Raw genomic sequence first — 19,270 nt, 5'->3', positions numbered from 1 at the left:
CTTCCCATGATGGCACCACAGATAGGACCACTGTCAGTTATTCCGAAGCAAGGTGTGTGCGCACATCTTCCCAAAAGCTGGGCTGTCCATCCGCCAAGCGGCTTAGGAGATGGAACATCTGGAAAGCCTCGTGCAAAGCCTCTGAATTCCAATAGCCTGACCGCCTGAGTCTCTAAGTAACTTTCTAGGAATTCATCCCTTTGTTTCTCAAGAAAGGCAAAGGAAGGTTAGGAAAGGCCCACAGTTTCCCTCCCAGGGAGAGTGAAAAGCAGTCAGAGTCCCGGTCAGTCCTCAACCTCCTCTTTGTCCAGACCACCACGCATCCACCAGGGGCCTGCCCACCCCTTCGCCAAGGGGGTGTGTGCCCTGTGGACCTGGGGCTGTCGGGTTGGCTCAGAAGCCCACCGTCCGGTGGAAAGATGGGGGGATAAAGCCTAGATCCTGTTTGGCCTTGTACTCCACAGGGCATAAAGGAAGGCAGAGAGAGAGGCACTCCGTTTCTGCTTCCTAGGGTGCAGAAATTGCTGTCTTATGATCAAAAAGTCTGACCCAGCTGGGCGGCCACCACAGCAGGGAGTGGGACCAGACGGAAATGGTGTCCTGGGGGCCTGGGCTGGATGGGAGCTGAAGCCAGGCCTGTGGGAGGGGTTGAGGGGGGCACATTTGGTGCTAACTGGCCTCCTTTCAAAGCCCTAAAGACAGGCTCAGTTTCATACTGGCTATTTATAATCCCAAGTGTAGGTTTTGTGAAAACAATTTGGACAGACTATTGCCGGTCTGAATCTATTGCCACACAAGTCTGTTGTCTTAAAGTTTCACCTAGTTTTGGAACCAATGGAAACTGTTTCATATACAAAGAGTAAATAAGAAAAAAAAATCATATGTGATAAACAATGAGAGTAAAATGTTAATGGCAGAATCTAGGTTGTGGGTTCATGGACTTTTTTTTTCAAAGCATCTGTATTTTTAACATCATAAAATATTGAGGGGGGGTACTCTTTGGGAAAGCCCCAGAGAGCAGACCTCAGAGCAACTAGAACAGAAAAAGCCTTTTTTAAAGTCAGTGTTTCCCGGAGTTCCTGTTGTGGCTCAGTGGGTTAAGAACCTGACTAGTGGATGCAGGTTCAATCCCTGCCCCATTCAGTGGGTTAAGATCTTGCATTGCTGTGGCTGTGGTGTAGGCCGGCAGCTGTAGCTCCAATTGGATCCCTAGCCTGGGAACTTCCATATGCCTCGGCTGTGGCCTAAAAATAAGAAAGAAAAATAAATAAAAATAAAACCAGTGTTTCCTAATTTAGTTCTGGGACCCAGTTCAGAAAATGGGTTGTCACGACGGACATGCGAATACTGTGATCAGACCCAAGTAAATGTCCCTTCACGCTGGGCCTGCCCCCAGCACACAGTGTGACCCCTCCTGGCTTCTGCTGGGAGCATTTCTGGCTTTTCTATTGCCCAAGCTCCCACTGCTCGTTCAGTCCCTGTCCTGTCTCTGGTCCCTGTGTCCCACCTGGCCAGCCTTGCTGACTAGGGCCCTATTCCCTGCAGAAGGTTCCTTGAGAGACAGTCGCTTCACCCCATCCAACCACTGTGGGCGTGAGGGGGAGCTTCCCTGGGAGGGGCTGGAACTTGGGACCTGGGAGCCAAACTGTGCTGACAGGAAAGGGGGCAGTGGAGGAGGATGGGCCTCTGGGGTTCCAGAGGCCTCAGGAGGCCAGGGCAGAAGGTGCTGTCTCCTCCCTGTGAGAGCAGAGCCAATCATGGGGGCTGGGACTATATTATAGCCACCCTTTCCCTGGAAATTACATAGGCATTAAAAACTGTATTGACAAGGAAGTTTTTCTTAAAAAGTCATTAAATTATATTCTGGAGTGACATAAAACCAGATTTTAGGAGTTCCTATTGTGGCTCAGCAGAAATGAATCTGACTAGTATCCATGAGGACGCAGGTTTGATCCCTGGCCTCGCTCAGTGGGTTAAGCATCCAGGTTGCCGTGAGCTGTGGCGCAGGTTGCAGATGCGGCTCGGATCCCCATTGCTGAGGCTGTGGTGTAGGCCAGCAGGCGTAGCTCTGATTTGACCCCTATCCTGGGAACTTCTATATGCCGTGGCTGCGGCCCTAAAAAGACAAAACAAAAACAAAAAAAACAAAAAACAAATAAAGAAAAAAAAAACTCCAAACAAACATTTTAAAAGTGAGCATGATCTCAACTTAGTAAAAATGTCAAGGATGAAACCTTAAGGAAATATACTAACAGATGATGGCAGTCCTGGAATTTGGGGTGATGTACTGTGGGTTACTTAAATTTTCTTTTTTGTGTTGTTCTGTTCTCCAAATTCCTACAAGTGTATATATACCTTTTGTACAGTGAAGAATCACTGTTATGGTCACAGTTCTACACTTGAAACAACCTAATAGGGGTGTGTGGGTTTCAGCAGGTGTCTAGTGGTGACCTCCTCCTGCAGCCTGGCTGAGGGAGGGAAATGACAGTTAGGGGTTGAGTCTGGAGCCCTTGGTGGCCAGTAATGGGGTGAGCTGCCCAGAGGTGGAGCTGCTGGTGGGTGCCCGTTCCCACAGGAGGGCAGCCAGTTGGCTTCCAGTGAAGTGGGGAGGCTCCCCCTTCCTAAGCAAGTTCCATGCTGTGACCTCCAACCCGGGAGAACAGCCCCAGACAGCTGTGACCTAACCTCATCCTCTTGACTTAAAAAAAAAAAAAATTATAAATGTCCAAAATAATGCATATTTTTTGTAGAAAAGTTGCAAATAGGAAAAATACAATGAAAAAAAATCAAACACGCTTCATCACCCAAATGTAACTATTGTCACTCGCAGTGTACCTATTTCTAGTTTTCTCTTACTTCAAATCAGGATTATACTGTAAATAATATAACCTCTCTCCCTCTTTTATTTAGAAAAAATTCAAACCTACAGAAACGCTGCAAGTAGTGCAATCAGCCTTTGCCCAGATTCACCAGTTGGTAACACTTTATCTCTCCCCCATCCTTTTTTTTTTTGGTCTTTTTACGGCCACACCCACAGCATATGGAGGTTCCCAGGCTAGGGGTCTAATCAGAGCTACAGCTGTCAGCCTACACCACAGCCACAGCAATACCAGATCCTTAACCCACTGAGCGAGGTCAGGGATTGAACCTGCAACCTCGTGGTTCCTAGTCGGACTCATTTCCACTGTGCCATGACAGGAACACCTCACCTCCCTCTTTCTCTCTCTATAAGTATTCTCCTGGGTTTCAGCATTGCTAACATTTTCTCTTTCCCTCTGTCTCTCTCTGCAAATGTTTCTTGGACTACTTGCAAGTAAGTTGTGGACGTCATACTTCACCCTTAAATTCTTCAGCTGCATCTCCTAAGAACAAGTCAAATCCTTATGAGCCAACATAGGAAACCTCCACGTCAGGAATAGCCATGCGTTCTTGGTAAATCTTTAATCAGGGGAACTGAGCCTGTCTTCACTGTCCTCCTTCCCCAAGACCCTTGGGCCATATCCCCCTCCTGGTGGGTGGGCATGCTTCCCCCAGGAAGCCCCCTAAGCACCCACCACAAGTCAGGAAGGAACCCAATGCAGCCAGTAAATGCAGTCACGGAGGAGGGCTGTGGCGCCACCTCGTGGTGATATTTATGATTTTCCCAGGTATGAACTTGAACTAACTTGAAGGGGACTCGGCACCATTTTTGTACCTACCATTTACTGAGTGACTACCCTGTGCCTAGCACTTAACATGTTTTTTTCTCACTGAATACCTACCAAACCAGGAAATGAGGGATCATCAAAATGCCCAGGATACAATTTCACACCAGTCAGAATGGCCATCATTCATTCTACAAATACCAAATGCTGGAGAGGGTATGGAGGAAAGGGAACCCTCCTGCACTGCTGGTGGGAATATAAGCTGGTACGACCACTATGGAGAACAATATGGAGGTACCTTAGAAAACTATACATAGAACTAACTAACCCAGCAATCCCACTCCTGGGCATATATCTGGACAAAACTTTCCTTGAAAAAGACACATGCACCCGCATGTTCATTGCAGCACTATTCACAATATCCAAGACATGGAAAAAACCCAAATGTCTACTGACAGATGATTGGATTAGAAATATGTGGTATATATACACAATGAACTACTACTTAGCCATAGAAAAGAACAAAATAATGCCATTTGCAGCAACATGGATGGAATTAGAGATTCTCATACTAAGTGAAGTAAGTCAGAAAGAGAAAGACAAATACCATATGATAGCGCTTACATCTGGAATCTAATAGATGGCACACATGAATCTATCTCAGAAAAGAAACAAACTCATGGACTTGGAGAACAGCCTTGTGGTTGCCAAGTGGGAGGGGGAGAGAGTGGGATGGCCTGGGAGTTTGGGGTTAATAGATGCAAACTATTGCCTTTGGAATGGATAAGCAATGAGATCCTGCTGTGTAGCACAGGGAACTATATCTAGTCACTTGTGATGGAACATGATGGAGGATAATGTGGGGAAAAGAATGTATATATATATTATGGCTGGGTCCATTGCTGTACAGCAGAAATTGACACAACATTGTAAATCATCTATAATTTTAAAAAATGTCCAGGATACAGTCTGGCACATTGTAGGTGCTCACTAAATATGTTTTGAATGACTGAGGAAACGGAGGCTCTGAGCGGTTAAGTAACACAGCCAAGGCCTCCCAGTTAGTGTAAGTGGTGGCCCTAGAACGCAAACCTAAGTACATCAGCCACTCCGCTTCTTTCCTCAAGGAAAGAGTAGAAAGAAAGGGAAATGTGGCCGTGAAAGGACGTTATGGAGATTGGAGAGATCACAGAATCTTGGAGCTCATGTTGCAGAAGGACACTGAGGCCCTGGAAGGGGGGGGGGGGCACCAAGGCCCCCAGCTCTGTAGCAGCAGGGGGGCAAGAGTCCAGGGCTCCCTGGATGACCCCCTTCCACACGAAACACATGGGCCAGATCGCAGCAGAAAACGTCCACAAGAATCTGTAAACCCCAGAAGCTTGTCGTGGATGGATTGGAAGAGACACCTGCTTCCCCAGAATGGACTGAGTACCACTAATGATGCTTTCATAGCAGGAAGGAACACAAGCAGAGTTCCTGGGGCACTCGGGGGCCAAGAGAGATGTATAACTTAGCCGTTTATCTGGATGACAGAGAGAAGAAAGGAGTCTTAGACCAGGGGCTGGCAAACATTTTCTTTTTCTTTTTTCTTTTTTTTCTTTTTTTTTTTTTTTGGTCTTTTTGCTATTTCTTGGGCTGCTCCCGCGGCATATAGAGGTTCCCAGGCTAGGGGTCGAATCGGAGCTGTAGCTGTTGGTCTACACCAGAGCCACAGGATCCAAGCCGTGTCTGCAAACTACACCACAGCTCACGGCAACGCCGTATCGTTAACCCACTGAGCAAGGCCAGGGATTGAACCCGCAACCTCGTAGTTCCTAGTCAGATTCGTTAACCACTGCACCATGATGGGAACTCCCTGGCAAACATTTTCAATGAAGGGCCAGATAGTAAATGATTTAGGCTTTAGGGGTCACAGGGTCTTTGTTGCAGCTGTTCAACTCTGCTGTTGTAGCCACATAAGTAGACATAAACCAGTGGGTGTGATGTGTTCCAGTGGAACTTTATTTACAATAACAGGCAGTGGGTCAAATTTGGCTCACAGGCTGCAGTTTGCCAACCCCTGTCTGTGTCTGATAATCCAAATATGCTTAAAAAAAAAAAAAAAAAGAATTGAGGAGATCCCATCATGGTGCAGTGGAAACGAACCCTATATAGGAACTGTGAGGTTGCGAGTTTGATCCCTGGCCTCGCTCAGTGGGTTAAGGGTCTGGTGTTGCCATGAGCTGTGGTGTAGGTTGCAGATGTGGCTTGGATCTGGTGTGGCTGTGGTGTAGGCTGGCAGCTGTAGCTCTGATTCGACCCCTAGCCTGGGAACTTCCATATGCCATGGGTGTGGCCCTAAAAAGCAAAACTAAACAAAACAAACAAACAAATACCCCAAAAACAAAAAAAGAATTGAGAAAGGCAAGAGTCTTGACAGAAAGAAAACGCCAACCTGAAGCCCTTCTTTTTTACCATCCTGAATGCGTTCCTCCTTTTCTACAATCTGAATGGGCTTATAACGCCAAAAGGATCTTACCATCAAGCAAACCACTCTTGCTTAATTGGGAGACAACCCCGGGTGCAGGGAGGGGACAGAGACCCAGAACGCTACCTTTTCTGGAAGAAAATCTCACATCTTTTCTCCAAGGGCAACACCTGGGGGAAGGCCATGTCATCCAACATGTCAGTCTGAGAAATGGTGCAATTTCTTGAGATGTTTTCCAGGAGTGGGTAGGCCTCGAAATTAAAGTAGAAAACAGAAGTTGGAATATCGTCGGCTTTGCTGGCAGATCCAATTTCGTCTGGATGGTCTCCTGAGAACATAGGAAAACCGTGTTCTCTAAGTGGTTACGTTCTCCGTAGGCCTTGTAGTCCAGTGGGCACGAGGGGGCTGTTCTCTGCTTCTGAGACCTGAGTCACGGGAGTGGAGCTGGGGGGGGGGGTGGCCCACGTGATCTGGAGCATCAGGGGTCCAGAGTGGGGGCCTTGCCTGGCATTGTACCTAAGCTCCACGTGAGGACCCAGCAGTGGTGTCCTTCTGGCCTGTCAGGGAGGGAGGCGATGAGGAATGGAGCCTGGGAGGTCGCCATATGCTTTGTGAGAGGACTAAGAAAATCCCAGAAATGAAATCCCCATTGTGGCTCAGCTGCAATGAACCTGACTAGTATCCATGAGGATGCAGGCTGGATCCCTGGCCTAGCTCAGTGGGTTAAGGATCTGGCGTTGCCGTGAGCTGTGGTGTAGGTTCCAGATGTGGCTTGGATCCCGAGTTGCTGTTGCTGTGGTGTAGACCAGCAGCTGTTGCTCCAATCTGACCTCTAGCCTGGGAACCTCCATATGCCATAGGTGCAGCCCTTAAAAAAAAAAAAAAAAAAGTCGCAGAAATGGTGAGCAGGCCACAGGTCTGGGCAGCAGCCCTCACGGTCCTGTACCTCGGAGCAGGAAACACGGGTGGTGTAAAGACACGACAAACACTGGCTTCCAGGGGACTGCCAGCAGGTAGGACCTGGGAGGAGCGAAGGCGCAGACAGTCTGGGGCTTGGCCACATCCATGAGTTGCACGGAGCCATTGCTGGAAAAGACCAGCACCTGGGAAGCAAAGAGACGGTGAGTGGGGACTTGTCCCCCATCACTCTCCCGGGTGTGAAATCAGAAAAGGAGCTAGAAATGAAAAACAGCATGTAGTCACTGTTGGGCACCCAGCCTCTGCGTCCAGCCAGAGCTGTTCAGGGGATGAGGGCTGAAGTGTGTGCTTTCTCCCTCGGAGCCACGACCAGCAGCGGCGCTCCCCTGTCGCTGTGTCCTTCCTGGCCTGGCCCTGCTGCTCTGGCTGCTCCCCACCCTCCCCCCGCTCCTCGCTCCGGGGCCAGGATCCAGCTGTGTTTCTGTGCAGACACCTTCTCCTCCCACCTCGCCAGGGACTGTCCAGTCCAGGGGCGCCTCCTCACCCAAAGTACAGTTGGGGCCTCTCTCCTGCCAGGGCTCTTTCCTTTCTGAAGCTGAACATCCTAAACCCACTACAGTCTGTACAAAGCCCCTCATCTCCCCTCCCTCACCTGCACCCCACCACCCCTGTTCACCTTCCATCGCCCTTGCCACAGACACCTGTCTCCACAATGTACCTGGTTTCTCTTCATCACAGGACCCTGTGCTCCCGTCTCCCAAAACCTCTTCCCTGAGCTGCCAGGAGCCCCCTCCTGGTTTCCCTGGGGTGTCCCTGCCAGTCACTTCGTGAGCTGTTTCCCCTGTCCTGTAAGGGATGGTGGTCCCCCCAGCAAACCTCTTCTCTACTCACTTCCTCTCCGACTAGCCGTGCTGGTACCCATGGCCACTGAACACCGAATCTATGCTTTTAGCCCTGGGCTCTCTCAGAGCCTCCTCTGGAGGTCCCAGGAGCCCGTCCTCCCGGGCAGGCCACACTGGGCATCCTCAGACTTTCCCAGTGGGGCCCTGAAGGATCAGAGAATCAGCAGCACAAGCTAGGATCAGCTTCAGCCCAGAGCTGTGGGGTCTGTCTCCTCACTAACACCTTGCCATCCTCCATCCTGCTCTGAACACGCTGCCCCCTGCGCCCCTCACCCCCGCCAACCCCGGCTCTAAATCCCCTCTAAGCTTCAAGCGCCATTGCAGACAAGGGCCCCCTGCCCCCATCCCCATCCTCCACCCTCTCCACACCCCACGGGAGTCTGATCCCGCAGCTTCTTGAACTTGCTGCTGTGCTGGGATGCGAAGTTCTCTCGCCCCTGTGGTTCTGCCCTCTTAGCTCCCGGGGCTCAGCTCAGCTGCCCATCCTTCCTCCAAAGCATCCTCTCCGCCCCCACCGCCTTCAGCAGGCTGAGGGAGGAGGCCCGTCTCTCTGATACTTCCTGCAAAGCATGTATCACGGCCTCTCTCAGGTTCCAGGGCAGCTGCTTGGAGACTCGCCTGCCTTCCCACCTGAACTGAGCTCCATGAGGGCAGGTGCTTTTGCCCCTGGGTCTGTGTGACCCGGAGCCAGTCTGGTGCCCAGCACATGATAGGCCTTTGATAGATATTTTTGGAAGGAATAATGAGCACATTTCCTGAAGAGGAATGAGAGGCCCAAGGAACCTACCATGCCAGGGAAGGCTTGAACCGGGGCCACTGCACAGATGGCTTCATCCAGGTGCTTCACAGGCCTATGGGAAACAAGACACACAGACAGCCAGACTTGAAGAGGTTTCAAGTTTTGCTATCTTCTCCTAGGCATGTGTCCTGGAGAAATTCTTGTCTATGAGCATTAGGAGATATGTCAGAGACAGCTCAGAGTAGCGAGAACTGGGAACAATCTAAATATCCATTGGTAGGAGGATGCTTAAGTAATTGTGTTCTAGGAGTTCCCATCGTGGCTCAGCGGAAATGAATCCAACTAGTATCCATGAGGATGCAGGTTTGATCCCTGGCCTCGCTCAGTAGGTTAAGGATCTGGCATTGCCAGGAACTGTGGTGTAGGTCACAGACAGGGCTCAGATCCTGCATTGCTGTGGCTGTGGTGCAGGCCAGCGGCTACATCTCCCATTTGACCCCTAGCCCGGCAACTTCCATATGCTGCGTATGGCCTTAAAAAGAAAAGGAAAAAAAACAAAGGTGGAATCTTTTTTTCCATGATTGAATGCGGGCATGGCCAGGTGACACACTTTGTCCAATGTAACACAAGCAGAGACTTGGAAAGCATTTGAGATGCTCTCACTGGCAGCTGGGAGCCCTTAGGCGATCAGGTGACAGAGCCTGAAACAGCCTTCAGGAGAGGCCACGAGGAGGGGGCCTGGCCAGCACACTGCCTGGTATGTGAGTGAGGCTGCTTAGTCACCGAGCCCCTGGCTGAGCCACCAGCTGGCCAGGGACACCTGTGAGAGCCAAGACAAGACCAGGGGAGGGATTCCCCCAACTGAGCCCCACCCAAATCGCCGACCCACAGCATCAGAGGCTAAGCGGTGACGTTTTCTTAAGCCATTACCTTGTACGGTGGTTTGCTCCTACCTCTTGAGGAGGTGCGAGAAGGACGTGATCGGGGAGGAGCACACACAGAGCCTGAGCTGAACTGGGGATGATCTAGTTCTTAAGCTCAGTGACAAGTACAGGGGAGTCTCTCTCTCAATCTGGCTGAATACACCCCCCGTATGTGTTGCATAGATCACTTGCGTGCATGGACATTTCACAATTTAAAAGACAGGAGTTCCCGGGAGTTCCCATCGTGGCACAGTGGTTAACGAATCTGACTAGGAACCATGAGGTTGCGGGTTCGATCCCCGGCCTTGCTCAGTGGGTTAAGGATCCGGTGTTGCTGTGAGCTGTGGTGTAGGTCGCAGACACGGCTCAGGTCCTGCGTTGCTGTGGCTCTGGCGTAGGCTGGTGCCTACAGCTCTGATTAGACCCCTGGCCTGGGAACCTCCATGAGCCGCAGGAGCAGCCCTAGAAAAGGCAAAAAGACAAATAAAATAAAATAAAATAAAAGACAGAGAAAGAGACCCTTGGAGAAACTGATACAGCCCTATTTGGGCAGAAATGACCCTCTGTGGGCCATGTGTGATATGAAAGATGTCATTTGTGCCATCATACATTTTGTTAGAAAACTTTTATACATGTAGCCACATGTAAAAGATGGTGATCTTGAGAGGCTCACTAGGAAAGTGCTGACTAGAGGGAAAGTGGACTCTGGTCTGAGAGACAGTCACTTTTGACTCTTAGATAGCATCATTTCCCCTTCCCATCCCCCCACATGCCCTCAAGCCACCGACCTCTCCACCAGCACGCTGAGGGTGGGTCCTTGAGTCCCCGAGGCTGCCACCAGATGGAGAGAAGCATCTGTGCACAGAACCACACATTTCACTTGGGATTTCACGGGACCCTCAGGATACATGTTCCGTCCCTTGTGCACCAAGAAGTATTTCAGGAAGTGAACGCTTTGGCAGATACATTTTTCAGGAAGAGCGATGACTCCAAGAGAGAGTCCTGAAGGTCATCACACAGGCAGGTCAGGAAGGGGGTGGAGGGGCGCGGCCAGGGGTGCTGGGTCTTTGAGGGACAACAGGAAGCCCCAGTGGCCAAGGGGGAGGGGATCTCCCTCCAGAGGGACCCCTCCTAAGTGTATGGGGGACCCAGACCCATGGAGGGGGGACAGAGTCTACACCAGAGCAGAAGGAAGGAAGCTCCAACCCAGGCAGGGACTCACTATAGCTGACCCCGGGCTGTCCAGGTGTGGCAGGGGGAAGTGCTGCCAGGCAGGGGCGGGGCTCACCTTCGTCCAGGTCCCACAGCGTGAGCACACCATCCTCACAGGCCAGCACCAGGTAGGAGCAGCAGTGGCTGAGCTGAGACACCACAATGGGTGCAGCACAGGGCCACACACTCTCGGGGTCTAGTGGGGAGGACGCCACTCACCAGGCTGCCCCCCACCCCTCACCTCCACCCATCACCTCCACCTGGACCACCTGAGACCCAGACTGTCTGCCCGTCTGGACTCACCATCTCCTGCCTCTCTGTACAACGCTGTTTCTCCTTCCTCAGGATAATATAACAAGTTACACACCACTATCATACTACAGCTAGCACTGAGTGAGTACTTACTAGGTGCTGAACACTGTGCTAAGCACTGTCTGTGCATCATTTAATGCTCAGAGGATCCTATGAGATGGGTCCTATTAGTACCCTCATTTTACAGATGAGGAGACTGAGGCAGAGAAGTTAGTGACTTGCCCAAGGTCACCTAGCCAACCAGTAAAGAAGCTGAGATTAGAATCCAGGTTGCCTACAATGGACTTGTGGTTGCCAAGGGGGAGGAGGAGGGGGAGAGAGTGGGATGGACTGGGAGTTTGGGGTTAATAGATGCAAACTAGTGTGTGTGGAGTGGATAAGCAGTGAGATCCTGCTGTATAGCACAGGAACTATATCTAGTCACTTGTGATGGGACATGATGGAGAATAATGCGAGATATATACATATATATGTGTCACTTTGCTGTACAGCAGAAATTGACAGAACATTGTAAATTAACTATAATTTAAAAAAAAAGGAATCCAGGTTGCCTGAGGCAGGGATGGGAGGAAAGAAATTCTTCCTTCGTGAGTTTGTAAATGTTACTTCTGAAGTATAATTCTTTTTTTTTTTTTTGCTTTTTAGGGCCATACCCACAGAACATGGAGGTTCCCAGGCTAGGGGTTGAATCAGAGCTGCAGCTGCCAGCCTACACCACAGCCACAGCCACTTGGGATCTGAGCCACGTCTGAGACTTATACCACAGCTCACAGCAACTCTGGATTCTTAACCCACTGATCAAGGCCAGGGATCAAACCCACAACCTCATGGTTCCTAGTCAGGTTCGTTAACCACTGAGCCACGATGGGAACTCCTGAAGTCTAATTCTGAAGCACAACATAAGGGTATAGCTCAAGGAATTCTCACAAAGTGAACTTGCTTATGTAACCTGTCTCCATGACTTTGCAAAAAGCAAACAACCACCACCCATGTTTCCCAAGTGCCTTTCAACTTCAAAGAGCTTTGATGCCCGAAAATTCTTTGGACTTTGTTATTCACAACAAATGTGTGTGCAGTAGGTAAAGATGGTGTGATTGAGTGGCTTTCTGTTTCAGATGAGATAAGGGGTTGGGAGCTAAAGGGACTGGCCTGAGATCACACTGCTGACCCCTGTGCAGGGCCGGGCCTTCCTGTGCCAGCCCCACGTTCTTTTGACGTTTGCTGCCTAAGGGGCCCTAGGGCCTGATGGCTCTTTGTCCCTATGACCCTGTCATCTATTTTTTGTTTTTTGCTTTTTTAGGGTTGCACCCACGGGATATGGAAGTTCCTGAGCTGGGGGTGGAACTGGAGCTGCAGCTGCTGGCCTACAGCACAGCCACAGCAACGCCAGATCCGAGCCACCTCTGTGACCTACACCACAGCTCAAGGCAATGCTGGATCCTTGACCCACTGAGCAAGGCCAGGGATTGAACACATCTCCTCTCAGAGACAATGCTGGGTCCTTAATCTGCTGAACTACAATGGGAACTCCCCTGTCATCTTTAAGAAACATGACAGTTCAGAGACAGCCTTGGGGTCACACTTCAGCCACTACAGCTGTGGTCCCCTAAAGCCACGTCACTGTGTCAGTCACCTGCTCTCAGCTAAGCTGAAGAAGGACATGTTCTGAGAGTCCTGAGCTTAGGCTACCCCGGTCTCCACAGTAAAGTACCAAATTTATCCTTGAGCGTTCGGTTAAGTGAATAGAGGAAGAAGTTGTGACTTCCAGTCCAGTGCACACCAAGGACACAGGCCACCCCTGGGAAAGATGAGAGCAAAGGGGCATCATGTTAGCGGACTGGGTGGCCCTTGGTTTGTGTGAAGGGGTTTGCTCAAGAGGAAGGCAGCTTGCAATAGTTCCTTCTAAGGGGGTAGCACCCATCAAAAGGGTGAGCTTCCAGGAGGGCTGTTTCTAGCCCCAACTCCCTGCTTTCACATCTTCTAGATGATTCACGTCCACTTGGCTGTCAGGGTTTTATTTCTTTTATTTTCTTCTCTTTTATGGCTGCCTGGAGGCATATGGAGCTCCCGGGCCAGGGATCAGATCTGAGCCAAAGCTGTGACTTAAGCCACAGCTGCAGCAATGCCAGATCTTTAACCCACTGTGATCAAACCTTGGTCCCAGTGCTCCCAGGACACCACTGATCCCATTGCACCACAGTGGGGACTCCTGTCAGGGTTTTAAATAACATTTTTTTTGGTCTTTTTGCCATTTCTTGGGCCACTCCCATGGCATATGGAGGTTCCCAGGCTAGGGGTCTAATCGGAGCCATAGCCACTGGCCTACGCCAGAGCCACAGCAACGCGGGATCCGAGCCGCATCTGCAACCTACACCACAGCTCACAGCAAACACCGGATCCTTAACCCACTGAGCAAGGGCAGGGATCGAACCCACAACCTCATGGTTCCTAGTCGGATTCATTAACCACTGAGCCACAATGGGAACTCCATAAATAACATTTTCATACAAAAGGAATCCCTATCCAGAAGCAGCCAGTGGGATTGTGAGCTTACCATCCTCTGAGGCAGGTCACTCCCAGAAGACAGCACCAGTCTCCCTTATCAGGGAATCAGAGCTCGGGGACCAGAGCACCAAGCAGACACAGTTAAGCTACAGCTGGGAACCCACTGTCCACCTCATTTCTTGCCAACGGTCAGTGTGTGTGGGGCGGAGCTTCACTGGGAGCCTACTGAGGATTCCCCCAAGGTGACCACTTGCCCAGGACAACCACCTGCTTCACCTTCACTTACCTGGGGGATTCTTGACTTCTGCTGGCATTGCAATTAGGCAGCTAGGAAAGAGGAAGTGGAATGTGGCCATTCTGGGAAAGAAAGAGACACTGATCAGAGCCATGGCAGGCTGCTTGGCAAGAGGAGATGCTGGCAGGGTCTTGGTGCTAAGACCAGATATGGGTCGTTAGGATGGACCTTCCCAGGCATCCAGAGCCATAAGGCAAAGCACATCCTATGCTGAATCTGGGGGGTGCAGACCTTGGAAGCTGGTGAGGAAGAGAGGCAGGAGTTCCTTTCAGGCTGGGGACAGCACACAACAGGGGCAGAGCCATCTCTGTCCTTGGGGAAGATTCCTGAAGGACTAGACTTTGGATGAGGTGCATAAATGCTTCTTTCCTGGGAGCAATACCCCCAGTGGTTTGCTAAGTTGGCACTCTTTAAAAAAAACCAGGAGTTTCCACTGTGGCGCAGCAGAAATGAATCCGACTAGGAACCATGAGGTTGCAGGTTTGATCCCTGGCCTCACTGGTCAAGGATCTGGCATTGCCATGAGCTGTGATGTAGGTCACAGAAGTGGCTCAGATCCCATGTTGCTGTGGCTCTGGCGTAGGCTGGCAGCTACACTCCCATTAGACCCCTAGCCTGGGAACCTCCATGTGCCACAGGTGTGCCCCTAAAAAGACAGAAAGACAAAAACAAAAAAACCCCAAAAACAACCAGGAGTTCCTGTTATGGCACAGCAGAAACGAATCCAGCTAATAACCATGAGGATGCAGGTTCAATCCCTGGCCTCACTCAGTGGGTTGGGGACATGCATTGCTGTGAGCTGTGGTATAAGTCGCAGATGCAGCTCTGATCCTGCCTTGCTGTGGCTGTGGTGTAGGCCGGTGGCCACAGCTCCAATTGGACCCCTAGCCTGGGAACCTCCATATACCATGGGTGTGGCCCTAAAAAGAAAAAACCAGAGTAAAACGAAACAAAAACCCTGATTTGATTTATAGTGTTTGCAGCTTTTGTGGTATAAATACTCACACTATGGATAGTTACTAGAGGTTTAGCGACTGGCCTGCAAGATTCCTAACTACCTCCTTAGGCAGCACAGCACTGAACCTTAATGGGTTCCAGTTCCGGCCTTGGTAGCTGCTGTTAGGGCTTAGCCCTGGGACTTTGCGTCCTGAAGTGAGAAAATTCAAGGTCAACTTAATGGCAAGATGAGAGGCTTCACTTCCCATGTGAAGCAAGAACATTCCTGAGACCTACAGTAGCTGTGAGGAGAGTTAGCTCCTCAACTGGCTCCGCCAGGTATTTTAAGGACTTGGGCTCGTTTTTTTTTAATTTATTTATTTATTTATTTATTATTTTTTAAATTACTCAAATGAATTTATCACATCTGTAGTTGTATAATGATCATAACAATCTGATTTCACCGGATTTCCATCCCACAGCCTTGGGCTCAGTTTTTAACACTCACAACACGGGGTGAGTGAGGCCAACCTGTTGACCGAGATTAGAAAGTAACGTATTTTAATAATTACACATTCATGTACTGCATTTAGAAAGACTTGATGGAAATGGAGAAAATATTAATAGTGGTGACATTTTTTCCTATCTTTAGGATCTTCTGTTGTCTAGATAATTAGGAAAACAATTTTTTTTTTTTTTTAGGGCCACACTCACAGCATATGGGGTTCCCAGGCTAGGAGTGGAATTGGAGCTGTAGCCACCAGCCTACACCACAGCCGCAGCAACACCAGATCTGAGCCATGTCTGCGACCTACACCACAGCTCATGGTTCATGGCAATGCCAGGTCCTTAACCCATTGACGGACACCAAGGATCGGAAACTGTGTCCTCATGGATACTAGTCAGGTTCATTAACCACTGACTATGATGGGAACTCCAGGAATACAAAAATTTTTTAAGGAGATGCTATCATACATAAAATTGTAAAATAAACTCTACATCCCATCTCCGTAGAGCTCTAGTCCTTCTTTGAAATCCATATTATCAGCCTCTGTTCTAACTTTATTTAACAGACAACTTTTCAAAAGATTTTTCTGAAGTTCTCAGAAAGGTTCCCCAAACCATCAAGTGCTTTGAGACCTAGATCAGCTCAGGTCTTTGGGCTGATTTCCACAGAGGCCCAGAGAAGAGGAGCTCTGAGGATGGAGGTGCTCTGGCTGGGTGCCAACCCCACCCCCACCCCCTGGCTCACCTGAGCGGCTCCTCCTCCCTCTCCCCATCCAGGTACTTCTGGTAGGTGGCCTTGAAGATCGCTGCCTGCTGATCCCACTGACTCTCCTTGATGAAGTGATTCTGCCCGGAGCCCAGCCCGCAGCAGTCCTCTATCTTGGCAAAGACCTCCAGGGGAGTTTTAAATGCAGTACCTAGGTTGAAGACATTCCAGCATTGTTCAAACCACCGGACTGCCTCCTTCCTGGTTTCCCCTCATCCCCACGCTTCACACTTTCCTGCAGGATCCCTCACACTCAGAGATCTGCTCTCGCTTTGCCCAGGCGTTCAGTCTTCTCCTAGCCTCCCTCCCCACCAGCTCACAGAGCAGAAGCAAAGGGCCACTGCTCTCGCTCCTCCCTCTTCTCCATCTCCAAACCGCCAGCACTCCATTTCTAGACTACAGAATCTCCAAAGCCAAGGAAGTGTTCATGATGAGACTTTTTTTTTTTTAATTTAAAAAATTTTTTTCTTTCTTTTTTTTTTATAGCTGCACCTGCAGCATATGGAGGTTCCCAGGCTAGGGGGCGAATCGGAGCTACAGCTGCTGGCCTACACCACAGCCACAGCAATGCCAGATCTGAGCCACATCTGCGACCTACACCACAGCTCACGGCAACGTTGGATCCTTAACCTACTGAGTGAGGTCAGGGATCGAACCCACAACCTCATGGTTCCTAGTCTGATTCATTCCCACTGTGCCACAATGGGAACTCCAACTATGTCACTAGAGACTTTAGATCACTGTCTCCCCAGCGCAGCAAGCCTGCAAACCTGTCAATTACCCTCATTGTTCAGCTGCTGCTGAGGACCCACATGACAGTCCCAGCTCCTCCTGTGCTTACATTTATCCACCTACCTTCCTTTTAAAAAATCTCCCTTCTCTGCCAGTCACCTTCCTTGTGACTCTCCTTCGCAGTAACCTTTCATTTTCTTCTTTTTCATCTGCTCCTAAATCCACAGTAAAACTAGGTGGTTTATTTTCTGGGTTCACACTCCAACTTTCAGAACTTTGTTCTCTTTTTTTACCCCCTTTTTAGGGCCACACCTGCAGCATATGGAAGTTCCCAGGTTAGGGGTCGAACTATAGCTCCAGCTGCCGGCCTATGCCACAGCCTCAGCAGTGCAGGATCCTTAACCCACTGAACGAAGCCAGGGATCAACCCTGCATCCTCAAGGACACTAATCAGATTTGTTTCTGCTGCGACACAATGGGAAGTTCAGAATTATGCTCTCTTTGGAGGATACCCCAGTTCCTCGAGTTGCCCAAAAGGTCTCACAGAACCCTAGTCCCCTTCCCCAGAGGCAACCATTGTTATCAGTTTTCTTGCATAACTTTCTAGGAGACCCCTTTCTATAAAGAGATGGTAGAATATTATTATATTGTATAATATATAGTTTTATATGTATTATATCATTTTATGTATTACATATACATTTTTACTTATTTTATAAACAATGATAACAGATATCAACTAGCAGTTCTCAAAATGTGGTCCCAGATCAGCAGGGATCCGACAGGGTTAGAATTGCAGGTCCTGGAGTTCCTGTCATGGCGCAGTGATTAACGAATCCGACTAGGAACCATGAGGTTGCGGGTTCGGTCCCTGCCTTTCTCAGGGGGTTAACGATCCGGCATTGCCGTGAGCTGTGGTGTAGGTTGCAGACGTGGCTCGGATCCCGCGTTGCTGTGGCTCTGGTGTAGGCCAGTGGCTAAGGCTCCAATTCGACCCCTAGCCTGGGAACCTCCATATGCCGCGGGAGCGGCCCAAAGAAATAGCAAAAAGACAAAAAAAAAAAAAGAATTGCAGGTCCTCAGGCTCCACCCCAGACCTCCTGAAATAGAAACTGTGGGTGGGGCCCCAAAATTTGGGTTTTAACAAGTTCTCCAAGAAAGTCTGACCCAGCTGAAGTTTGAGAATTGCTGTCATACACTCAACCCCTTGCATTGTGACCTAACAAAATATCTTGGAGATCTCTTCATTTCAGTGCTATAAGATCTTCTTCACTGTTCGTTGCTTATTTTCATTTATTAAACATTTTTCTTGTGAAATAGAACACATTCAGAAAAGAACATAAAATTAGATCTCAATAAATTATAAAGCAGACATCTGTATCTACTGAGGTCAAGAAACAGACTGTCACCTCTCCCTAAAAGCTTGCCAAAGACCCTCTCCAGTCATAGCCCCCTGAAAAGCAGCAGCCATTTGCTTGGATTTTATGTAATTACCTCATGACATGCACTTTACTTTTGCTACCTAAATATGCATCTAAATACTACAGCTTTGGAGTTCCCATGGTGGCTCAGTAGCAACGAAATTGACTAGTATCCATGAGGATGCAGGTTCGATCCCTGGCCTTGCTTAGTGGGTTAAGAATCCAGCGTTGCCGTGAGCTGTAGCATAGGTCACAGATGAGGCTCGGACCTGGAGTCACTGTGGCTGTGGTGTAGGCTGGCAGCGGTAGTCCAGTTTGACCCCTAGCCTGGGAATTTCCATATGTCATAGGTGTGGCCCTAAAAAAAAGATAAATAAATAAACACTACAGCTTTATGTTGCCTGATTTTGAACTGTACATAATGCATCACACAGTGTTAACTCTGTATGTGTTCTCTTTTGCGTTAAGGTTATTTTTGAGATTTTTCCATTTTGTTGGGTACAGCTGCCGTTTGTTCCTTTTCATTGCTGTATAGTATTCCATTGCGTGACTACAATTTATTTATCTGTTCTTTTATTGATGGGTATTTCAGGTGTTTCATGATTTGGGACTGTTGGAAATCTTGTCATTGTTATCATTTCTGTACATGTGTCCTGATACACATTTACTTACAAGCCTATCAGGTATATATCTAGAAGTAGGGTAACCAACTTATCCTGACTGGCTCAGGAGTTCCTGGTTTTAGCACCACAAGTCCCACATCCCAGGAAACCCCCTTAATCCCAGGCAAACTGATATGCTTGGTCACCCTACCTAGGAGTGTAAATGCTGGGTCATAGGATATAAATTATCTTCAGCATTACTAGATAATGTTAAAACATTTTCCATGGTAGTTGTACTGATTTTCATTGCTAAGTGCAATGTATGGGAGGTCTGGTAATTCCATATCCTAACTTGGTATGATCAATCTCTTTTCTTTCCTTTTCTTTTC

At 49.1% G+C, this 19,270-nt stretch overlaps 1 protein-coding gene across 1 annotated transcript in view; it reads right to left on the bottom strand.

Annotated features, from left to right (window-relative positions):
* WDR93 (WD repeat domain 93) overlaps positions 1–19,270 on the bottom strand; it is a 47,387-nt gene that overhangs the window by 3,377 nt on the left and 24,740 nt on the right. The window contains exons 8-15 of the mRNA XM_047797149.1: positions 16,106–16,277; positions 13,909–13,979; positions 12,829–12,915; positions 10,882–11,001; positions 10,382–10,595; positions 8,719–8,782; positions 7,058–7,214; positions 6,238–6,439 (exon numbers count right to left, since the gene is read on the bottom strand). Of these exons, the coding sequence (XP_047653105.1) occupies positions 6,238–6,439; positions 7,058–7,214; positions 8,719–8,782; positions 10,382–10,595; positions 10,882–11,001; positions 12,829–12,915; positions 13,909–13,979; positions 16,106–16,277 (1,087 nt within the window). The remainder of the gene's footprint in view (positions 1–6,237; positions 6,440–7,057; positions 7,215–8,718; positions 8,783–10,381; positions 10,596–10,881; positions 11,002–12,828; positions 12,916–13,908; positions 13,980–16,105; positions 16,278–19,270) is intronic.

The sequence above is a fragment of the Phacochoerus africanus genome, chromosome 9, assembly GCF_016906955.1.
Source record: "Phacochoerus africanus isolate WHEZ1 chromosome 9, ROS_Pafr_v1, whole genome shotgun sequence".
Classification (NCBI taxonomy): domain Eukaryota; kingdom Metazoa; phylum Chordata; class Mammalia; order Artiodactyla; family Suidae; genus Phacochoerus; species Phacochoerus africanus.
The sequence above is the reverse complement of the archived record's forward strand: the minus strand, read 5'-3'. Positions and strand labels throughout refer to the sequence as shown.